Source organism: Babesia bigemina (genome assembly GCF_000981445.1).
Source record: "Babesia bigemina genome assembly Bbig001, chromosome : III".
Lineage (NCBI taxonomy): Eukaryota > Apicomplexa > Aconoidasida > Piroplasmida > Babesiidae > Babesia > Babesia bigemina.
Window position 1 is genome coordinate 1,835,284 of NC_027218.1, and position 19,768 is coordinate 1,855,051.

The following is a 19,768-nucleotide window of genomic DNA, read 5'->3' on the forward strand; positions in this document are numbered from 1 at the left end:
GGTCACGTACGCGCGCAAGTTCCGGTTGTGTACGCGGAGCCGCGGCGCGGCGGCAGGAGACGGCGGTCCCCATGACCCTTCGGCGCGTGGACAGCGCAGGCAGCGGCGCCCCTGGGCTGCGCGAAGCGTACCCACCAAGCGCTAAGCCGGCCAACACACACAAAATGCAGCTATAAAAACGACCCCAACGGCCGTGAAAACAAAAAGAAGCGCAAACAACACGCTAGCGTTTAACAACCAAGTTACGTCTACTCGGATTCGCGGAGAATGTCGGAGTCACCCGCGTCGAGGATGGCCATGCAACCGACGCGGAAGTATTTACCGCAGACGGTGCCCAGGTCGTTGTTGTCGCCCGCGAACATGTGGATGTTGCACTTGGCGAGCATCGCGTAGTGCTCGATCTCGGCGCGGCGGATGGGCGGGCAGTTGTTGCTGATGATGACCATGTGCGCTGCGAAACGGTGACGCCGACGCCAGTGGATACCTACCTTTGCCGGTGCGCAGCGCGGACCTGGTGGACTTGAACCCGAGGCACACCTTGCCGGACTTCATGACCAGCTGGAGCTTCTGGTTCATGTTGTCCATACCCTTAGACTTGGTCTTCTTCGCCATCTTGATAACAAGCGATTGCGTGCTACTCAGCGGTAAACACCTCTCAGCACTACGATGTGGTCGGGCGCGAGCGACGACGACGCTCGGGCGGATCAGCGGGCAAAACGAGGCTGGCAATGACGAGCCTTTTAAAGTATAACGCGATGTGAGGGCGGGGTACGCAGCGGTTGCCGAATCTCGGGCGATGGCCACCAGCCCCACCCGGCGGTGCCGCCCGCAGCGCGTTAAGCGGTGTTCGGCGACGCCGACACCGCCGCGTGGAAATGCCGCAAATTTACAGGCGTGCTATCGTATACCTTATCGCGAGTTATGTGTACAGTGTCTTGCGCCGGGTGTCAAAACCGCTGGCAGTCGTGACGCTGTGGCTGCGGCGCCGGCTTCGTTATCGGTTACCCCGTTTTGCGCTGGTTAAATATCTTTTTGAAGAAGGCGGTGCACCGCTTATCCGGTTTGACGGCGTCCTCGGCGTTTGTGTGCGATCCTACTTTGACGATCTTGAGGTCCGCTGGCGCCGCTTGCGGCGGGCCGCGTAGGACCTCTGCCAGGTCGCCCCCGCCGTCGCTGTGCTCATCGTCGGCCTGGTTCGCGGCGCTCTGGGTGTGATCGCTTCCACCTGCATTTTTAGACAGGCCGAGTACGCCCTGGTACGTTGCTTCAGCCTCGGCCAGGGTCCTGACGCTCTGGAGCCACCTCTCTTCAGCCGTCATCGTGGGGTTTGGGGCGTACTTGTTCGTCTCCAGGGGCAGTTCGTCGGGGTCATACCGCAACGCGGATGACGGCGCAGCGCTTCTGTCGTCCGCCTCGGGGCGACTCACCTCATTAGCCACCGTACCTACCGTTGCACCACCGCCTTGCGGCGTGAGCAGGTTGCCAGTGGAGGGCGCCTCGGCGACGCCCGGCCTTCGGGCGATCGGAGAGGGGGTTCGACGTGGCAGGTCGGTGGCTACGTCGAGTCTGCGGACGTTCGTGCCCGTCGGCTCGTTCGCTGGCGGCGCCGCTTCCTGCTGGCGTAGCGGCGACCTGGGCTCGACCAAGCATTCGGCCGGCCTCGCAACTATCACGGAGGGGCGCAGCAGCGGGTGCGGTTCTGGCATTTGCGACGCCGTGCTCGGTTGCGCGTTCGGCAGAGGGGAACTCCGCGGCAGCCGGTCGTAGCCGCTGGGAAGCAGGTCCGGGCCCGGCGACACCCGCGGCAACGGGGGCTCGGTGTAGTCGAGGTCGCCCAGGTTTATCTTGCGCACCGGTTCCCTTGCGGCCTCCTTGCTGAACGTGGGAGGATACCCTGCCGGCGGCTCCTGCATGACGTCGCCGACGCCGCCATAGAACACGTCGGGAGGCCGTGCCCACGGACGCGACGGGTTACGCCAGATCATGTTGTCCCGCGACGAGGTCGAGCCGTCGAAATACGGGTAATCCCTGAAACGCGGCGGCGGCGCCGCCGCAGCATCCTCCTGCAGCACCACGCTGCTGGCAGTCTCACTTGCGTACGGCGGAGCGTTGTTGTCCGACAGGCAAATGGAGGTGTACCCGTAGGACGACGCGCCCTCGCTGAACTCCACTTCCGCGTCGCTGTAGTCGCCGGGGTCGGACGGGCTCAGCATGCGCCGGAGTGCCGTGTTAGTCGTGCGCGTGCGGCGCGTGTCTCGGGGCGCGTCGGGTTCGTAGGGGGGCTCCCAACGGCCGCTGTGGTCGTGGCGAGGGCCACTGTAGGACGGCACTTCGGCCCTACCGGGATGGCGGGGGCCGCCGTCGAACGGGCGCTCCTGGAACTGGCCGTGGTGGCGTGACCTCGGGCGAGGATAATGCCGATTGTAGTTCGGCGAAACGCGCCGTTCGCTCCCGTTGTGCGGCAGAGGTTCCCTGGGGCGGATGGCCCTCGGGTTGTAGATGGCGTCGGCGCCCTGCGACAGCGCAGTGCACGTCGACAGTGCGCTCTTGCCGGTGCAGCTCACCAGCTGGCACACCGCCAGCACCATGGAACCCAGCCCAGAAACAAGGTGGGACGCTGCCTCAGTCCACGGCTCGCTGCAGTCCTTGGGTGTACTGGCTGCATCCCTCCTTTTCGTAGGCGCCTTCACTCCGCGCTGGGGGGGAGCCCGCGGGGGGTGAGGCACGGCGTCATCAAACGACCGGTCGGCGTACGGCATGTTCTGCTGCAAGGCTCTGGCGGTCTGCTTCATCTCCATCAGGTGGCGCCGCAGCTTGTGGGTCTGGAGCCTCAGGTCGAGCAGGTCCACTGAATCCGACGTGCGATTGTCCCCGTCATATGACTCGGTTTCGCGCGCGATAGCAGAGGGGTAATGCTGGGCGCTTGGTTGCACGGCTTCCCTGTCGCGGTATTCGTGTCTACCGCGCGACTGCCTCGGAACCGCTCCGCGCTGCCATCCCTGATCGTACGCAGGCGGGCGGCCGGGATCTAACCCCGCGAATGCATTATGCTGCGGCTGGGGAGACGGAGACGGATACACGACGTAACGATCGGAGCCACGTATGTGCCGATTAGGTCGTATAGGCGGTTGCGTGTACCGGTCCTCCATGGTGGGCCGCCCGGGACTGCGCATCCCGGCCATACCGGGCGGCGGACGATCTTCGCCATTTCCACACGGAACCTGGTACTGATGTGACCTCCCGTCGCTGAATTCACCCATGTGCCGCGGATAACGGGACGGATCTTCCTGCCAAACGACGCCCGCACGACGGTCACTGGAGCGAAGCATGTTTACCCCGGGTGAACAATACGTAGCGCACGTCCTTCTCACGGTGATAAACACAACTCACAATTGTAGGACTTCAAAAACGATGTATCCACAATTGTAGGACTTCAAAAACGATGTATCCACAATTGTAGGACTTCAAAAACGATGTATCCACAATTGTAGGACTTCAAAAACGATGTATCCACAATTGTAGGACTTCAAAAACGATGTATCCACAATTGTAGGACTTCAAAAACGATGTATCCACAATTGTAGGACTTCAAAAACGATAACCCACAATTGTAGGACTTCAAAAACGATAAATCCGCAATCTAAAACCCTCTCGATCAATATCCCGACGGATACAAGCTGGAAGGTCGCGTATATGTCGAGTAACTTGTTGACCGTCCTTGCCGTGGTTGGCTATCGGGTAGCATGGCGGCCCTAAAAATCCACCCTGGCCAACTGTGCAAAGTAAAAACCGCTCCTGCTTCTATAAGATGCCGCGAATCTCCGCTGAGACTCCCTGATGAGTTAACGGAGGCAGGCGGCGCGTAACCAAGGGCGGCTCTCCTGGTACCGGGAGATCCAACGCAACTGCAAAATTTTTCGTGTTGCCGCAAACAACGCCGACATCATACTAACCGCGCTCGCCCGCGCGCAGCGCGCGGAATTTCGAAACTGCGAAAAAACACCCGGCGGAAACTGGATCTAACACGCGGAAAGTTGACACAGCGGTGCACAAACATTAGGCGGCGGTTAACGTTTACCCGACATGGCGGACATGCGGTGGAACAGCACTGACATCTTTGCGATGTTGTCGAAGCACAGCGCGCTGACGTTCTTGGTGTGCGTCGCGCACTCGTTGCTCATGACGATGGTGGACAACTGCGATGGCTTCTCGACCTTCTTCAGCGGGCTCAGGTCCAGCTCAGGAAGCGGCAGCACGGGCTCGCCCTTGAGGCGGTTCTGCTCGTTCTCCAGCCTGCGGCGCTCCACCAGCTGCTTGTGGTGCTGCGTCAGCTTCGCCAGCTCGCGCTGGTAGCGGATCACCTTGTCCTGGTTGTCGCACAGCGCCTCCAGCGACTGCGACAGAAACTCGAGGTTGTGCGACAGGTACTTGTTGCGGTCAGCGTCCAGGATGTCGAACACGGACACGTTCTGCGCGGGGCTGTCGAACACGTACTGGCTGAGGAAGCACTCCGAGAGGATAGAATTCTTAACCACGATCGGGACCTCGACCAGGATCTGGGTGCCCTTCAAATTGTTGAAGCTCTTCACGTCGCCCTGCGCGTTGCGGTACAGCTCCAGCAGCTGGTCGGAGGCGCGGTACGCCTTGAACGAGATCTCGCCGGTGCTCGACATCGGGTCGAAGCCCAGCATTATCGCCTGGTCAATCGCCTCCTGGTAGTTCACCAGGTTGTCGATGACCTCCTTCGACTGCACGTCGCCGAAGTGCAGCGTCTGGTACCAGCCGATGGCGAAGCAGTCCACGTGGATGTCGTGCAGCAGGTCAGACATCTTGTCGTGGTACTTCATGAACTCCTCGTCCGCCTTTTCCTCCAGCTCCTTCTCGCTCATGTTGGTGGTGCTCTTGTCGCGGTTCAGCGCGTTGTAGATGTCGCGCTTCTGCGGGAACGAGAAGCAGTTCGTCACCTCCAGACGGTCGCCGAACGCCATGCCCAGCAGCTGGCCGTTCACCGGCACCGGGTAGTTGTCCTTGCAGTGCTTCAGAGCCTTGATGAGCGCAAGGCTGTCTATCTCCACGTAGGTCTCGCTGGCGCCCACCGACGGCCTGCCGACCGACCCCGCGTCTGGCGGGGTGGCCAGCGGGCTCCGCGCCATCAGCACGTGCGAGCTCTTGTTCGCCGTAATATCCATTGTCTGTGCGGTGCCCTCCACGCGCAAAAGTTGCAGCGATAAACGCCAGCAGCGGCCCAGACTCCCGCCGACCTATGGGGCCGCCGACGGTGTGTCCGCCGCGACGCGGCGGAAGCTCGCTGGAAGGCACGCACATCGAGCGCAGACTGGGACCTACTCAACCGCGCCGGTACACACCCACGGCCGTGGCAGCAGGGAAGCCGAAGCGCCCGCCGCTACCACGGCGATACTGCGGCGACACAGAGGGGAACACGCCTCCAGTCAGCGATGTTGCTCAGCCGCGACCCGCAGTATTCGCCACCCAATGACGACAGTTGCGACTCGCTGGTAGGCGGGTGTGGCGGACTCAACACCGCGCGCAGTCGGACGACCTCCACGACTACGATTACGACATCTCGCCGCTCTCGACTGGAATCCCGGTGCCTGTCTTCGACATCAGCGACAGCATGAGCATGGCTGAGCCAAGCTTCAGAGAGTACAAGAGAGGTGGGCGGCTAGCGCCGGCGCGATCACTGGCTGCAGAGTCGAATCGCATATCGGATGACGCGCTGAGCGTCATGCGCGACGAGTACTACGCCAACTCGGCCGTCACCGCCAGCGCCTTCGACCAGGCCACCTTCTACAAGCTGCAGGTGAGCGGCACTGTGCGCTGAGCAAACCGTGCCAAGGCGGAGATACTGGTCAGCAAGCGCCGGTACAAGGAGGCGCTCGGCGCCGCGCTCGTGGCCGAGTCCGCGGAGGGGCGCTCCAGGGTCATCGACGCAGTCAAGATGATATGCATGTACCAGCTGAACGACGAGGAGCGGTTCAAGGAGCTCAAGCAGTGAGTTTGCGCCGCGACGCCTTGACACGACGCAGGGAGCTGACCGCCACCGGCCTCGGCGGACTGTCGGAATCGCTGAAAAAGCAGGCGCTCGGCACCATCGAGGTCTCGGAATGGGTGCCGGAATTCCTCAACTGTCTCGATCAGATGAAAACGAAAAACTGATTTTTAAATTCACGTGTCTACTGATCATGCACCTCCACGGCGACGGAGAAACGCTGCTCGCCGAGCTCGAAAGTGTCACTGTGCACGTTGCCCGCGGCGGGCACCTCGCGGGTCACCACCACGCTGCGCCGCAGCGTCTTCTCGAGGTACTCGGTCTGCAGCGACAGCTTCTCGAACGCAAGCTCCCCGTGCGGCTGCACGTAGATGGTGATGGAGTCGTTCACCGACAGCCGCAGCTGTTTGCGCAGCTTCTGCACGCGGTTCGCCACCTCGCGGGCGCACGCCTTCCAGCGCAGCGACTCGTCGCTCGTGAAGTCCAGCAGCACCGCCACCTCGCGGTTGGAGTCACCGTCGATGTCGGGGTGCGACAGCGCGCCGACGTCAATGCGGCGGCTGATGACCACGTCGTCCAGCGTGATGGTGTGGCCCAGCACGTCGGCGCTGCCCTCGCTCTCCAGCCGGGCGATCTCGGCCTGGCTCATGCCCTTAATGGCGGCCGCCACCGGCTTCATCGCCTGGCCCAGCCGGGCGCCCAGAGCCTTGAAGTTGGGCGTGATCTGGCAGCTGATGCACGATACGTCCTTCGAAAGCTCCACGTTCATCACGTTCAGCTCGTCCTTCACCAGCGCCTCCAGCTCGCGCACGGCGGACAAAACGCGCTCGTCCTCGTGCACCACCTTCAGCCCAGCGATCGGGGTCTTCAGCGACACGCGGCGGCGTTCGCGCACCGTGCGCCCGAGCAAAATCACCTGCTGCATCACGCGCACCTTGAAGGTTATCTCCTCGTCGACAACGCCGCTCACGCGGGGCAGCATCTCGAAGTGGATGCTCTCCATCCTGCCGGGGGCGGCGCGCTTGAGGTTGGCGTAGATCATCTCGGAAGTGAACGGCGCGAACATGCTCATCAGGCACGTGAAGGCGTCCAGAGACGAGTACAGCGACGCCAACGACACGTACGACTCGTCCTCGCCGAACGCGCCACGCATGCGGTCGCGGTTGATGCGGATGTACCAGTTAGTGAGCTGCTCCAGGAACGCCAGCAGCTGCGGAAGCACGTTGTACAGCCGGTACGCACCCATCTCACGGTGCACGCCATCGATGAGCTGCTGCGTTATCGAGTGCAGCCACCGGTCCATCACGCACGACGAGTCGACCGCGGCGGAGGCGCTGGGCACGAAGCGGCGGCCGGTCACGACCTCGAAACGGGACGCCTCCTGGACCAGGAACCGGTACGCGTGGAACCACGGCAGGATCACGTCCTTCAGGATCCCTCGCACGCCGTCGGTCATGAAACGAAGCGGTTCGGCACGCACCGCGGGTGACGAGATGAGGTACAGACGCACGCTGTCCGCGCCGTACTGGTTGATGACCTCCACGGGGTCAGCGAAATTCTTCAGACGCTTAGACATCTTCTTGCCGTCGCTCGCAAGCACGAGGCCGTTCACGATGATGTTGCGGAACGCGGGCGCGCCGAACAGGTGAGTCGACAGCACCATCAGGGTGTAGAACCACCCGCGGGTCTGGTCCAGGCCCTCCGCGATGAAGTCCGCGGGGAAGCATTGCGGGAAGCTTTCCTTGTTCTCGAACGGGTAGTGGATCTTGGCGTACGGCATGGAACCGCTCTCGTACCAGCAGTCGAAAATCTCAGGGATGCGCCGCAGCGGCTTGAACCCGGGGCCGCGCGGGTCGGGGATCTCGATCTCGTCCACGAAGTGACGGTGCAGGTCGCTCACCTTGCGGCCAGAGAGACGCTCCAGCTCCTCGATGCTCCCGACGCACACCACCTGAGTGTAGTCCTCGCTGACCCACAGCGGGATCGGGGTGCCCCAGAAACGGTTGCGGCTCACGCACCAGTCGCGGGCGTCAGCAATCCAGTTGCGGAAGCGCTTCTCCTTGACGAAGCGCGGCACCCACTGCGTCTGCTCCACGCACCGCAGAATGTCCTCGCGGTACTCCTCCACCTTGATGAACCAGCAGCTGACGGCGCGGTACACCAGGGGCGTGTCGCTGCGCCAGCAGAAGGGGTACGAGTGCACCAGGGTGCCCGCGTGCACCAGGCGGCCGCGCTCCTTCAGCATACGCTTGATCTCGGAATCCGCGTCCTTGATGTACATCCCGCCGAGCCGCTGCAGGTGCGACTTGAAGTTGCCGCTCTCGTCGATGAGCTCGGGCAGCGCGCCGCGGATCACGCCGTTGCGCTTGCAGACCCTCATGTCCTCCTCGCCGAAGTACGGCGCAGCGTGCACGATCCCGCTACCCGCGTCCGCGGTGACCATCTTGTCGCCCACGATCACGTACGACCGCGACAGCTGCTCCTCGTCGAACCCGGGCTCCGACGCGTAGTACTCGAACAGCGGCTCGTAGCGCTTGCCGACCAGCTCGGAACCCTGCAGCTTGCGCACCACGCGGACGTCCTTGTCCACGACCAGACGCGCGTCGTTGCAGAAGCTCTCCATACGGCACTCGGCCACCACGTAGTCCACGCCACGCTGCTCGTGGTGGAGCACCACGTACACGAACTCGGCGTTCACGATCAGCGCCAGGTTCGACGGCAGCGTCCACGGGGTGGTCGTCCACGCCACCAGCTCAACGGGCTCGTCGACGCAACGGAACGCCACGTACACCGCGGGGTCGGTCACGTCCTTGTAGTTCAGGTTAGCCTCGAAGTTAGACACCGGAGTCGTGCACGCCAGCGAGTACGGCATCACCTGGAACCCGCGGTAGACCACGCCTTTCTCGAACAGCTGCTTGAACACCCACCACAGCGTCTCCATGTAGCTGGTGTTCAGGGTCTTGTAGTCGTTGTCGAAGTCGATCCACCGACCGGTGCGGGCGATGATCTCCCTCCACTCGCCCGAGTACCGCATCACGATCTCCCTGACGAACTCATGTGATGCGTACAGTCGCGGCAACGTACCGGCATTTCTCGTTGTATACGCCGATGCCCATTTTCTGCACGTCGCTCAGGTGCTTGATGTTGTTCAGCTTGTCGATCTCGTACTCGATGGGCAGCCCGTGGCAGTCCCACCCGAAGCGGCGCTCCACATCGTGGCCCGTCTGGTACGCATACCGCGTCACCACGTCCTGCGGAGTGATGAGAAACACCGAAAGCCGCAGCGCCAACCTTGATGGTACCCGCGAGGATGTGGCCGTAGTGCGGCAGCCCAGTGGCGAACGGCGGACCGTCGTAGAAGGTGAACTTGGGCCTACCGCTGGCAAGCTTGTTGGCGGTGTGAAACACGTCGATCTCCTTCCAGTGCCGCAGGATCGCCTCCTCCTCCTTGGGGAAGTCGACCTTCTCATCCACTGAAACAGTTAGTACACGCGCCAGAAAGGCACACACCTGGCAGGAAAGTGGCGCTGGCCGCGGATCCTTGCGCCATCGCGCTGTTCAAACGGACACCGGCAGCCGCAGCTGAAAATGAAAGGGCTGCAACAGGGCGGCGCCGACGGAGGGAAGGCGGCGGAGAACGTTGCAGCGAAATCAAGAAACTCCCTGCAGTAGTGAAATGTGTATGCCGCACGCAGGCGCGGAGCATAAGTAATGGACGCCGGTGGAAGGCAGCGCCCCGAGCGGCACTGGCGCCTGACCCCAGCGGAAATGGGAATAACACCAGCCCTGGCGCCCCGCACTTTGTTTCGTACAGCAAGGCGTACAATACGATGTCAAAGGTTATTGCCGCGCTGCTCATAACCCAGGTGGCGCGCGCGCTCTGCCTCAGGGTGTCTGGAGGCGCACAGCAGCAGCGCGCAGGCGCTTTCGTGCTGCCTTCCACGGCTATTCACGCCGAGCCGGCGCCCAAAAGGCCGTTACGACACGGCGCGGAGGCGGTGTCCTCGTCGAACGAACCGCTGCCGCCGGTCAAGGGTTAGTAGACAGCCTTCCACGGCGCTCATCCTTACGCAGCCTACGTGCCGCCACTCGCGCCGGGCGACCTCAAGTACATGAACCAGACGCTGCACGGCGATTTCAGACCCGCCAACAACTACGTGCTGATCGTCAAGCAGGAGGCTCAGGAGTACTCGGCCGGAGGCGTGTACATCGGAAAGCAGGTACGCCAGATGGACTGCACCCACAGCGCACGCAGCCAAACAAGGAATTCGCCGGCCGGGTGCTGGCAGTGGGACCGGGAAGAGTGGTGCCGGAGACAGGGTGAGTTTGTGCCAGTGGCAGACCCACGGCGGCACCGCCGCCAACAAACGGCGTTGAGGCTGAGCCTGGCAGAATAAACCTCTGTCCTGGGGTATGATACACAGCGCTAAAATAAGCGGCGGGTGCAGAGAGGACCGTTTGCGTTCCAGCACGTCCGCCGGACAGTGCCACTCCCAGTGCCGGCAACACACCCAAAGCCACACCCAATCATGAGCATGCAGTGCCGTCATACCGATGACCGTCAAGGTCGGGGACATGGTGCTATACGACCCGCCAACTGAGGAGCCAGTGGTTAGTGGGACCAGCCGCAGCCGTCATCGACCGCAGATCACGTACAAGAACCAGCAGTGCGTGATGGTCACGGAGGACCAGATATACGCCCGGATCGAAACTGACGGGCTTTCGCCGCGGCCGCTGAGCTCTGCAGACATCAGGCCGCTATCGGACAGGTGATGCGTTAATGTGGCCCCCGTATATGCATTTGCCGCAGGCTGCTGGTACGCATCATCGACAGCCCGAAGAAGACGCAGAGCGGACTCGTGCTCGCTCGCGCGAATGAAACCGACGGCACCATTTTCCGCGCAACAGTGATATCGGCAGGGCCAGGGGAGTACACGCAGGACGGCAAACTACTGCCGGTCACCGAGTTCAAGCCCGGAGACACCGTGCTCTTCTCCGACGCGGCGGCAGACGGCGGCGCCTTCGATTTGCACCGCACCCAGCACGCCTTCGTCCGCCGTCGCGCGATACTCGCGCGGGTGTGAGCAATGCAGCTGGCTCGGCCGGACGAAGGCCAATGTGTGTGGGTGCCACGCAACCGCGTGTAGGCGCCCTCCGAGTCGGCGCACGGCCGACGCTCACCGACTGCCCAGTCCTGTAAAACGTGTCTAACCAATACGGTTGACTGCAATGCCAACACTAACATCGCCTTAATTTTTATGACCATGGAATCTGTCGGGGATGGTGGCGCGGAGGCTCCTTCCGTCGACGCCGGGGCGGCGGCGGACGACGGGAGCCTCGTGGCCAACCTGAGCACCGAAGATTACGACAGGCTCTCCGCGTTCTACGGCCCGGAGCTGTACTCGATGGTCGAGGACGAGAAGCACCGCGAAATCGTCGAGCGCAACTCTGCGATGCGTGTAGGTACCAGGCAGGAGACCACGCCATGCTGCGCAGGAAGCGGTCAAAGGGCTGGGGAAGGTGAAGCTGGGGGCCAGGTCGAAGCTGGATGCGCCCTGCGAATTCATCAACATCCCCCGGGAGAAGCTTAGACAGGACAAGGACACCTCGGCGAAAGGTTGGTGGCCAATCGTGTTGAGCTTACGGCGGCAGGTGCGAACCAAAAGAATCTGGTGACGGTGCTGGGACTCAAGAAGCTGTACAACGCGCTCTACACCCCGCGCGTGCCATTCAGGGTGAAGCTCGACGTCGAGCTTGCCAAGCTGCTGGAGTGGATTGCGCCCAGCGACGAGGAGCGGGCCCACAAAGAGAAGGTTAGGCGCACGGTCGCGGAGCTTACACGCGCAGGTGCTGCTACAGCTGGAGCTGCTCATTTCAGCGCTGTTCCCAAACGCAGTTATGCACGTATTTGGCTCATGTAGGTGACCAGCTCCGGCGGGCCAGCACATTCGCAGATGCCACAGGACTATCGCTACCAGGAGGCGATATCGACGTCTGCATCCAGACGACCGAGGACGAGCTCTCAACGCTCAAACTCTTGGTATACGCAATGAGCAAGATGGACCTGCTGCACTCGTTCGAGTGCATCTTCAACGCCAAGGTGCCCGTGGTCAAGGCCATCGACAAGGCGACAGGTAGAGCCCCCGCACGCTTGATACCGACGTCGTTCAGGGGTTAAGTTGGACATTTCGATCTGGCAGCAGAATGCAATGGACACCACACAGTTCATCAAGGACAAGGTCGGTTATACCTAGGCGCCTAGATAAGTCGCGCAGTGCGAGCAGTACAAGTACATGCAACCGCTCATCCTGCTGATCAAGCTTTTCCTGCAGCTGCGCAACCTCAACGACACGTACATCGGGGGCATCGGCTCGTACCTGCTCTACTGCATGGTGCTCAGCTTCCTGCAGCTCCACGTCTCCAGCTGCAGCCGCAGCAAGGACGAGGAGAACACCCTGGCCAGCCTCTACGTGGACTTCTTCTACTACTGGGGGTTCCTGCGGGACTACAACCAGTTCGCCACGACGGTGCGCGGGTTCGGGCACGTATTCCCCAAGAGCCTGCTGAGCAGCCGCGACACCGCGCTGCTGGCGTGCGAAAGCCCCCTGGAAACATCCGTTGACATCGGAAAGAACGCATTCAACATGGGCAGCGCGCGGGCGTCGTTCCAGAACGCATTCTTCGTGCTCATGGAGAAGCAGAACATGTCCGGAGACCGCGGCGGCGGCTCCGGCGCCCACGACCGCCAAGACTGCATCCTCGAGGCCCTCTACGACCCATCGCACCCTATCTTCCAGCACAGGTCGGAAAGCACGATAAAACGAACCATGCACCAGTCGTACGACTACCAGAAGCTTGCCTCCCCAGAGAACTCACTGAAGGAGGTCTGCGAGCACCTGCGCCGGATGGCCGACAACGCAGAGTCGGCTGGCACGGCAAACCGACAGAAGCCGCTCGCGGCATCGGTATCGCACAAACCGGACGACGGTACGGCCGGCGACGAACAGAAATCGCTGCCCTTCTACGTCATCGCCGACGCAGTCACCAGGGAGTTCTACAGCACGGACTGACGCTGCACGGGTGTAGCATAACTTTAAATCAGATGTTTCTTTGCGATGCGCTGCACGCGCAGGTTAAACTCGCGTGAGACGATGAGCCCGTTCGGTGGGTAGAGCGGGTTGTATAGGTACTTGCAGTACAGCTCGTGCACTTCCTTCAGAAAGGCCCGGACCGAGTCGCACGACGGCGGCGGCGGGAGCGGCGTCGACTGCCCAGCGGCAGACGCAGGCAGCGTCCACGTAGCAGCGCGCGTCACCAACAGGAAGCGGACGTGGCTCGTGCTCACGAACGCCCACACAGCCAGACAGTCGAACACATCCACCTCCTTCAGGTACATGGAAGGGTTGGTCCACACCAGCTCGTCGATCACGTCCAGCGCCTGGTGTGCGACGAACGAAGCGAGGTGTGGCGGGTCGGGCCGCCAACCGGGAGTCGAGAGGTCTTGAATCAGCAGCGGCCGGTCGTCCCGGCTGACGATTATCAGCACGAGGATCTTCGACTTCGGCTCCGTAGCGTACGCGTCCGGCGCCGAGACCGGCTCCAAATCGGCCATTTATCGTGTAGCTATAATATTAATGCGGTGTCACATGGCGGCGCGAGTGTGTAGCAGGAGCGCCCTGCACGCCGCGACATCAGGCTTTCTTCACAGCCAGCGGCTTCTTCAGCTGGAATTTCGGCTTTATCGCAATCGGCACCAATGGTTTCTTATCGTCTGCGCCCGCAGGAGCGTCGCCGGAACCCGCCGGCTGCGGTGGCGGCGCGACCTTCGGAGTGATCCCGGCCGGCGCTGTCTTAGGTGTAACCGCAGGCAGCGCAACCTTGGGCGCGATTGATTTCATGGCGTTCTTGGGTGAGATTCCGCCATCTGCTGTCTTCGGAGCGACAGCTGGCGCTGCCGTCTTAGGCGCTAGCAACGGCAACGCAGTCTTCGCCGCGACACCCAGCGTCTTGCCCTTCGGCGCAATCAGCGGTCCCTTGGTGACAGCGGCGGGCTCCTTAGCAGCAGGTGTATCCGCCGCCGGTGCCGACTTGGTGGCGACCTTTGGCACGATCGCCTTCGGCGCGGCGGCATCGGTAGTCGGTGCGGTCTTCGGAGTGGCGGCATCGGTAGTCGGTGCGGTCTTCGGAGCGATGCCCAGCGGCGCCTTGCTTACCCCCTTGGGGGCCAACAGAGGCGCCTTCTTGGCCGGGACGAACTCAGCCTTCGGAGCCGCAGCTGGAGCTGGCGCCGGAGCCTCGGCGGGCTCGGGTGTAGCAGTAGCCGGGGCTTTAGTAGGAGTAACCGGAGCTTTGGTAGGAGTAGCCAGAGCTTTGGTAGGAGTAGCCAGAGCTTTGGTAGGAGTAACCGGAGCTTTGGTAGGAGTAGCCAAGGATTTAGTAGCAGCCTTGGTGGCTACGGACGGAGGTTCAGCCTTGGTCGTTAGCGGGGTCTTGAAAGTAACCTTGGGAGTCAAAAGAGCCTTGCCAAGGGGCGCCTTCAGGCCAACCTTTGGCGTTGCCGGGGCGGTGTCGGGCTGCGGCGTTGAATCTGCCGACGCGTTGGACTTGCTGGCCACCATAGGCGCCGCCTTGGTTGGGAGGGCCTTGGAAGCGGCAGCTTCAGGAGCGGGCGACTTGGCCTTGCTGTCAGCAGCCTGTGGCAACGATGATTTGCCCAACAACGGTGCCTTGGTGATGGAAGGCGTGGCTTTGGGGGCAGCGTCCGACGGTGCTGCCGCCTTGGATGGCGCGGGTGACTTGGCCGCAGCGGCCGCCGGTTCCGTGGACGCTGGTGCCGCTTTGGCAGGAGCGCCCAATGGCGTCGGCTTGTTGCTCTTGAGGAACAGCGGCTTGCGCAAAACAGCCTTCTGCTTGGGCTGGAAGGGCGAATCCGCCGGCGTTGATGGCGGAGCTGTGGCGCGTGTTGGCGGCAGCTTAGACTTCACCTCGGGCTTCGACACCGACGGCGCCTTGTTGGTGGCGGGCGCGGCGGCGCTGACCTTGTCGGGGACCGTAGGTTCAAGTTGCGATGGTTTGTTGGCGTCCGCAGGGGGCACCTGGCTCATCATGAGCTCGTCGGTGCGGCGGATGAAGTTCACGGCGGGCAGCTTCGCGCCGTCGGGGATGCCGCGCACGCTGACGATCAGGTCGCCGCAGTGGTTACCGCCGGCGTCCATGATCTGCCACGGCTCGCGCGAGTTCAGCGTCCTGTTGTCGACAATCGACATTTGGCAGCTACCCAGCAGCACGTTGCCGGAGTACACGTCCAGGATCAGCATGGGCAGCACGTTGGGGATGCGCGGCGGCAGCTGCTGGACGGACACGCAGCCGTCGACCTCGATCACGCCGGACGCGTTGTCCATGGGACGAGCAGTCACCTTCATCACGCGAGACGGCGTCGACAGCGCAAACTCGGCCGTCTCGTTGTCGTAACGGAACGCGCAGGAGTAATATCCGGTCTCGTTGGTAAACTTGCTGCTCTTGAGCATCAGCTGGTGCACGGTCACCGACAGCCCGCGCAGCTGTGCGGACGGCGTGGCAGGCTCCGTTGACGATGGCATCGGGGCTGGTGCCGGAGCTGCGGGCGTCGGCAGGGGCTGTTGATCGAGCGCGTTGCCGACATGGGGCATCGACGCGTAGATGGCGGTGTAAAGCGTGTTCAGCCTGACGTCCAGATCCCTGCAGGGGTACAGGTACTCCAGAAATAGCCGCAGAAACGCCGCGCGGTTCTGGCTCTGCAGGGTTGCGCAACTGCCGATACCAACGAACGCCTGCACCAAAGTGTCCAACTGGTTGTACAGCAGCTCGATCTTGTCGATGGTGGAGCGGATTTTCAGAGGCTGCCCAACCAACGCGCGTATCTTGCCGTCCAGGTGCTCGATCTGGGTGTTAGCCTCGGCCAGCTTCCTGCGCTCCTCAACCAGCTCCTGCTCAAGGCGGTACGCCGTAGCCTCACTTTGCCTGCGCAGCTCGCGCTCACGGTTGTACAGAGTGAAATAGTTGCGCATACGCTCTTCCAGGTCGTCCAGCATGTGCTCAATCACCTCGGGCGCCGGCCTGTGGCGGCCGAAGGGCACGTTGCGGGTGAGCACGGCACGGTTAGGCACGCGCAGCTTCGACGACCTCCCGGAGAGCTGCTGCCAGGGGTCCTGGCTCCCGCCGGAAAATCCGATATCCGACATCCTTGCACCAAACGGAGAGCGCGTGAACGCCGTATGCCAATTCGCTACGGGCGGTCGAGGCGCGTAGCACGCGGAGGATATCGGCCGGGCGCTTACACACCTGACTCCAAGACGATGACACAGTTAAAAAAAGTAGCAATGAGCCGGTTCCAGGAGCATCGCGGATCGTGCTGGAACGGTCAATGGGCTCGTGTCTGAAGACACCGCTCCGAGGGGCACCTCAGGGCAGCAAACCGGTGCCGCCGGGCGTCGGAGGCGCCGGGAGCCCGGAGGCCAGCTGGCGAAGGCGCGGCCAAACGTTACCAAAGCTTCACTACGTGCACATTAAAACGCGAATTTGTGCAAAATGCCCCGGGTGTAGGCAGTAGTACAGCACCGGGGACACCGATCCAGCTGCTACCACGCAGACAGGATCGACGAGCCGTGGGATGCAGATTCACGCATCCCAACGGCGGCCGTAGTGGCGCGGAGCGTCCATGTCGTACGCGCGATGCCGAGGGCGGTACGCGTAGTCGCGGTCCCGCGACCGGTAGTCCGACGAGTGGTAGTCACGCCGGTCGTGTTCTGGCGCGTACCGCTCGCTCTCACGGTACTTGCTGTAGCTCTCGCGGTACTCCGGCGGGTAGCTCGACTGCAGCACGCTCAGCTCGGACCCGCGGTGGCGGGAGCGCTCCGAGTCACGCACGTAATCACCCAACCGCTGCGTGCGTCGGCTGCAGCCGGAGCGGCTCTCGTACTCATCGTAACAGTCGAACGACCGGTCGCGGTAGACGTGGCTGGAGTGTAGCGACTCCGCCGTGTTGCCGTCGCTGGCGGTCATGGACGACATGCTGCCTTGCCTCGACAGCGGGCGGTAGTGGTACCAGTCGCCGTCACTGGGATGCACGTGCGAGTCGTACATGGTGTCACTGGACCAGCGGTTCGACCGCATTGGCGCGTAGTCGCGCGGCTCCTCGTAACGCTCGATCGACGACCTGCGCTTGTAGCCGTCATCCGGCGGGTACTCTTCCTGGTACTCGCGACCGCCGTGCTCTCGCGCGTAGCCGCCGGTGGAGGCGCGCCGACCGTAGTAGCGACTGTTGTGCGGCGGAGATTCGTCGTCGGTAGACAGGGCGGGCGCCCTGTCGGAGGGGGCGGAGTGCGGGGGCGTGTTGCCGCAACCCGCGCTGCGACTGCTCGCATTCGGCAGGTCGCCGAACTGCAGCGTAGTCTGCGTGTCGTTCTTCTTCAGAGGGATGCGGATGCCCTTCAGAAACTTCGTTTTGCGCTTTTCGTTGTAGTTGTCTATGAACTCGCGGTACAGGCTGTTGCGGCGCAGCTCGATGGAGTGCTTCTTGTCGACCAGCTTGCCCGTAGGACGCCCTTCGTCGTCGCTCGAAATCGTCGCCTCCAGCGCAGCGACCCTCGCGCTCTCGACCGGGTTGTTCAGCTGCTTCAGGTGCTGCAGGATACCACCGCGGCCTGACGGATTCACCTCGACCACGTTGCTGATCAGGTGCGCAGACTTCAACGCCAGCACGTCCCCGCCAGCGTCGATAACGGTAGACCCGCGTTTCGCGACGGACCTCGGGGCCGGCGCATCCGGGTTCCTGGACTCGCTGGGGTCGGACATGGTCTCTCGACCGGGCACGGGGCCCACCGGACGCGGGCCCACCTCGGTCTGCGACGCCGATTTGGCCGGCGGTTTAGTATCCAGACACCTATCACGAGCTATTTGCGGGGCTATGGGGTCTTTGGACTGGTGTGAAGACAGCGACGGGCTGTTAATATCGGCAGTTCCCTGGGCAAGACGCTTCTTGCTGCCTTGTAAAAGGTGAAAGCGCATCAGAGCGGTGGGCGGGTAGCAATGCACGGCCGCCGAGGGGGTCACCGTCGGCGAAGGTGCCTCGACACCCCGGCGCTGATCACTGCCAGCCCCGTCAATCTGAGTGCGGGGGGCGCTCAGCGCCAGCGCGCCTCCAGAATCCGCAGCACGCGGACGATCCGTATTGCCACTGGCAACAGCGCCGGCATCACGCGACTCAGCGGCACGCGAGTCGGCGTGCCTGGTCGTGTCGTCACCGTCGTTGGCATCCTCCGACGAGGAGCTCAGCGAAACCGCGTCGATGAAGCCATCCTCACCGCTGCCGTCGGTGCCCGCATTCGTATGCGGGGGTTCCTTAAACCCAATCTCGTGCGTTATGGGGTCGGGGGCACTGTCCACGCTGTCCTTGGTGACGGTGTGCTGGTTGTTGCGGTCCTGGTGTTTAGGGGTGCAGATCTCAACCTCGTCCACGGCGCAGCCACCGAGCACCAGCTCGTCGCCCTTGATGTAGCGCAAGTCGGAATCCGTCATGGCGCTCTTCAGAATGTCCTTCAGACGGTGCGACAGCGCCTTCAGCGAGTTAGACGGGCTGCCCTTCTTGCCGGACAGGGTGCTGCCAGCGCCGCCAGACTGCTCCGTGCCCGTGCGCACAGGCGTCCGCTGGGTAGGTAAAATGAACGACGTGTGCTGAATCGCGCCCTTGTAGCTTAAGTAGCCGCAGTTGTTTAACGACGCTGCCTGGTCGGGGCCAGAGCGGGGAAAAGGCTCGATCTTCCATATGGAGGCAGCAGCCTCAGCTTGACGGCGCAGCGTCTCCTCCGATAAAAACGCACCCGGCGATTCAGACGGGCACGGAAAAAGCGGACGGCACTCGTCGTAGTACACCCTGCGGAACGGGTCCAGCCGGCTGATCAGCTCAGGCTGGATGAAAATGTTAGGCCTCATGGAAGGTCGGGAATCTGCACAAGGTCAACCAAACAACCGAACGCGCCCACCTGCAACACGCTGGATGCGACGCACCCCAAGAGGCGCCGCCTCGTTGTCGAACTCGTGGAAGTACAAATTCTCCAGCTTCACCATCGCGGCCTCGCAGCCGCGACGGATGCCGCGGCCGTTGATCTTGCTGTCTGCTACGAAATGAGCCGTCAAAAAGGCGCAGCGCGCGCCATAAAAACGCGCACGTACCTGGCTTTCTTCCCTTCATTGTGGCGCGGAGTCGAGCGGGACTGTGTACAGGACGCGGCGAGCGGCGCTGTTCAGCATGATGCGCAGCCGTTCCAAAGAGGCAGACGCCACGGAGCTTGACATGCAGGCATCATCCATATCCGTGCGTGTCGCCTGGGAGCATTTATACACGGACACGATGCTGTGCGCTGCACTGACGTCTCCCTCTCATGCAACGTGCCTATGGCGGTGTACCCGCTTCGTGGGGGCGAGCGGCCCTCAGTCGCACGGCACAGACGGCCTCCGCGGCCCTCGCACAGCTGGATTCTACGCGGACACGCCGGCACACACCCGGAGGGCAGCTGATCCCGCCGGAAGGTCGCGTACGACGCCGCCACGACGATACACACACGGCCCGTCGCCAGGACAGACACCAACTCAACCCCTGTCTACTGGGTCAAAACGCTTCGAAAGCCCGTTACACAGCGAAATATTGGTTACAAAACGCAGTAGAAGGCTCGCAACGGAGTGTGCGAACAGACGCTCCGGCTTGCAGCGACGCACATAGAG

The 19,768-nt window shown here is 62.5% G+C and overlaps 11 protein-coding genes across 11 annotated transcripts; 4 read left to right on the forward strand and 7 right to left on the reverse strand.

The window, feature by feature from the left end:
* Positions 1 to 248: 248 nt before the first annotated feature.
* BBBOND_0307510 (ribosomal protein L7Ae containing protein, putative) lies at positions 249 to 612 on the reverse strand (the record flags this gene model as incomplete). The annotated part of the gene is made up of 2 exons (XM_012913579.1): positions 249 to 451; positions 489 to 612. 2 exons carry the CDS (start codon positions 610 to 612, stop codon positions 249 to 251), a joined length of 327 nt encoding a protein of 108 aa, XP_012769033.1.
* A 389-nt stretch (positions 613 to 1,001) lies between these two features.
* On the reverse strand, positions 1,002 to 3,329 carry BBBOND_0307520 (hypothetical protein, conserved; the record flags this gene model as incomplete). The annotated part of the gene is made up of 1 exon (XM_012913580.1): positions 1,002 to 3,329. The coding sequence occupies one exon, from the start codon at positions 3,327 to 3,329 to the stop codon at positions 1,002 to 1,004; it is 2,328 nt and encodes a 775-aa protein (XP_012769034.1).
* A 738-nt stretch (positions 3,330 to 4,067) lies between these two features.
* On the reverse strand, positions 4,068 to 5,189 carry BBBOND_0307530 (EUKARYOTIC TRANSLATION INITIATION FACTOR 3 SUBUNIT 11, putative; the record flags this gene model as incomplete). Its single annotated transcript, XM_012913581.1, has 1 exon — positions 4,068 to 5,189. One exon carries the CDS (start codon positions 5,187 to 5,189, stop codon positions 4,068 to 4,070), a length of 1,122 nt encoding a protein of 373 aa, XP_012769035.1.
* Positions 5,190 to 5,456: 267 nt separating this feature from the next.
* Positions 5,457 to 6,177, forward strand: BBBOND_0307540 (hypothetical protein, conserved; the record flags this gene model as incomplete). The annotated part of the gene is made up of 4 exons (XM_012913582.1): positions 5,457 to 5,516; positions 5,552 to 5,821; positions 5,858 to 6,012; positions 6,048 to 6,177. The coding sequence occupies 4 exons, from the start codon at positions 5,457 to 5,459 to the stop codon at positions 6,175 to 6,177; spliced, it is 615 nt and encodes a 204-aa protein (XP_012769036.1).
* Positions 6,178 to 6,194: 17 nt separating this feature from the next.
* BBBOND_0307550 (isoleucyl-tRNA synthetase family protein, putative) lies at positions 6,195 to 9,560 on the reverse strand (the record flags this gene model as incomplete). The annotated part of the gene is made up of 4 exons (XM_012913583.1): positions 6,195 to 9,054; positions 9,095 to 9,261; positions 9,302 to 9,483; positions 9,521 to 9,560. 4 exons carry the CDS (start codon positions 9,558 to 9,560, stop codon positions 6,195 to 6,197), a joined length of 3,249 nt encoding a protein of 1,082 aa, XP_012769037.1.
* Positions 9,561 to 9,840: 280 nt separating this feature from the next.
* BBBOND_0307560 (chaperonin, 10 kDa family protein, putative) lies at positions 9,841 to 11,094 on the forward strand (the record flags this gene model as incomplete). The annotated part of the gene is made up of 5 exons (XM_012913584.1): positions 9,841 to 10,045; positions 10,085 to 10,230; positions 10,266 to 10,330; positions 10,552 to 10,779; positions 10,821 to 11,094. 5 exons carry the CDS (start codon positions 9,841 to 9,843, stop codon positions 11,092 to 11,094), a joined length of 918 nt encoding a protein of 305 aa, XP_012769038.1.
* A 180-nt stretch (positions 11,095 to 11,274) lies between these two features.
* BBBOND_0307570 (Poly(A) RNA polymerase protein 2) lies at positions 11,275 to 13,080 on the forward strand (the record flags this gene model as incomplete). The annotated part of the gene is made up of 6 exons (XM_012913585.1): positions 11,275 to 11,469; positions 11,507 to 11,627; positions 11,663 to 11,823; positions 11,907 to 12,144; positions 12,182 to 12,249; positions 12,286 to 13,080. The coding sequence occupies 6 exons, from the start codon at positions 11,275 to 11,277 to the stop codon at positions 13,078 to 13,080; spliced, it is 1,578 nt and encodes a 525-aa protein (XP_012769039.1).
* A 23-nt stretch (positions 13,081 to 13,103) lies between these two features.
* On the reverse strand, positions 13,104 to 13,622 carry BBBOND_0307580 (sedlin, N-terminal conserved region family protein, putative; the record flags this gene model as incomplete). The annotated part of the gene is made up of 1 exon (XM_012913586.1): positions 13,104 to 13,622. One exon carries the CDS (start codon positions 13,620 to 13,622, stop codon positions 13,104 to 13,106), a length of 519 nt encoding a protein of 172 aa, XP_012769040.1.
* A 79-nt stretch (positions 13,623 to 13,701) lies between these two features.
* Positions 13,702 to 16,230, reverse strand: BBBOND_0307590 (hypothetical protein, conserved; the record flags this gene model as incomplete). The annotated part of the gene is made up of 1 exon (XM_012913587.1): positions 13,702 to 16,230. The coding sequence occupies one exon, from the start codon at positions 16,228 to 16,230 to the stop codon at positions 13,702 to 13,704; it is 2,529 nt and encodes an 842-aa protein (XP_012769041.1).
* A 436-nt stretch (positions 16,231 to 16,666) lies between these two features.
* Positions 16,667 to 19,238, reverse strand: BBBOND_0307600 (hypothetical protein, conserved; the record flags this gene model as incomplete). The annotated part of the gene is made up of 3 exons (XM_012913588.1): positions 16,667 to 18,993; positions 19,030 to 19,161; positions 19,220 to 19,238. 3 exons carry the CDS (start codon positions 19,236 to 19,238, stop codon positions 16,667 to 16,669), a joined length of 2,478 nt encoding a protein of 825 aa, XP_012769042.1.
* Positions 19,239 to 19,295: 57 nt separating this feature from the next.
* BBBOND_0307610 (hypothetical protein) lies at positions 19,296 to 19,766 on the forward strand (the record flags this gene model as incomplete). The annotated part of the gene is made up of 1 exon (XM_012913589.1): positions 19,296 to 19,766. The coding sequence occupies one exon, from the start codon at positions 19,296 to 19,298 to the stop codon at positions 19,764 to 19,766; it is 471 nt and encodes a 156-aa protein (XP_012769043.1).
* Between the last annotated feature and the right edge of the window lie 2 nt (positions 19,767 to 19,768).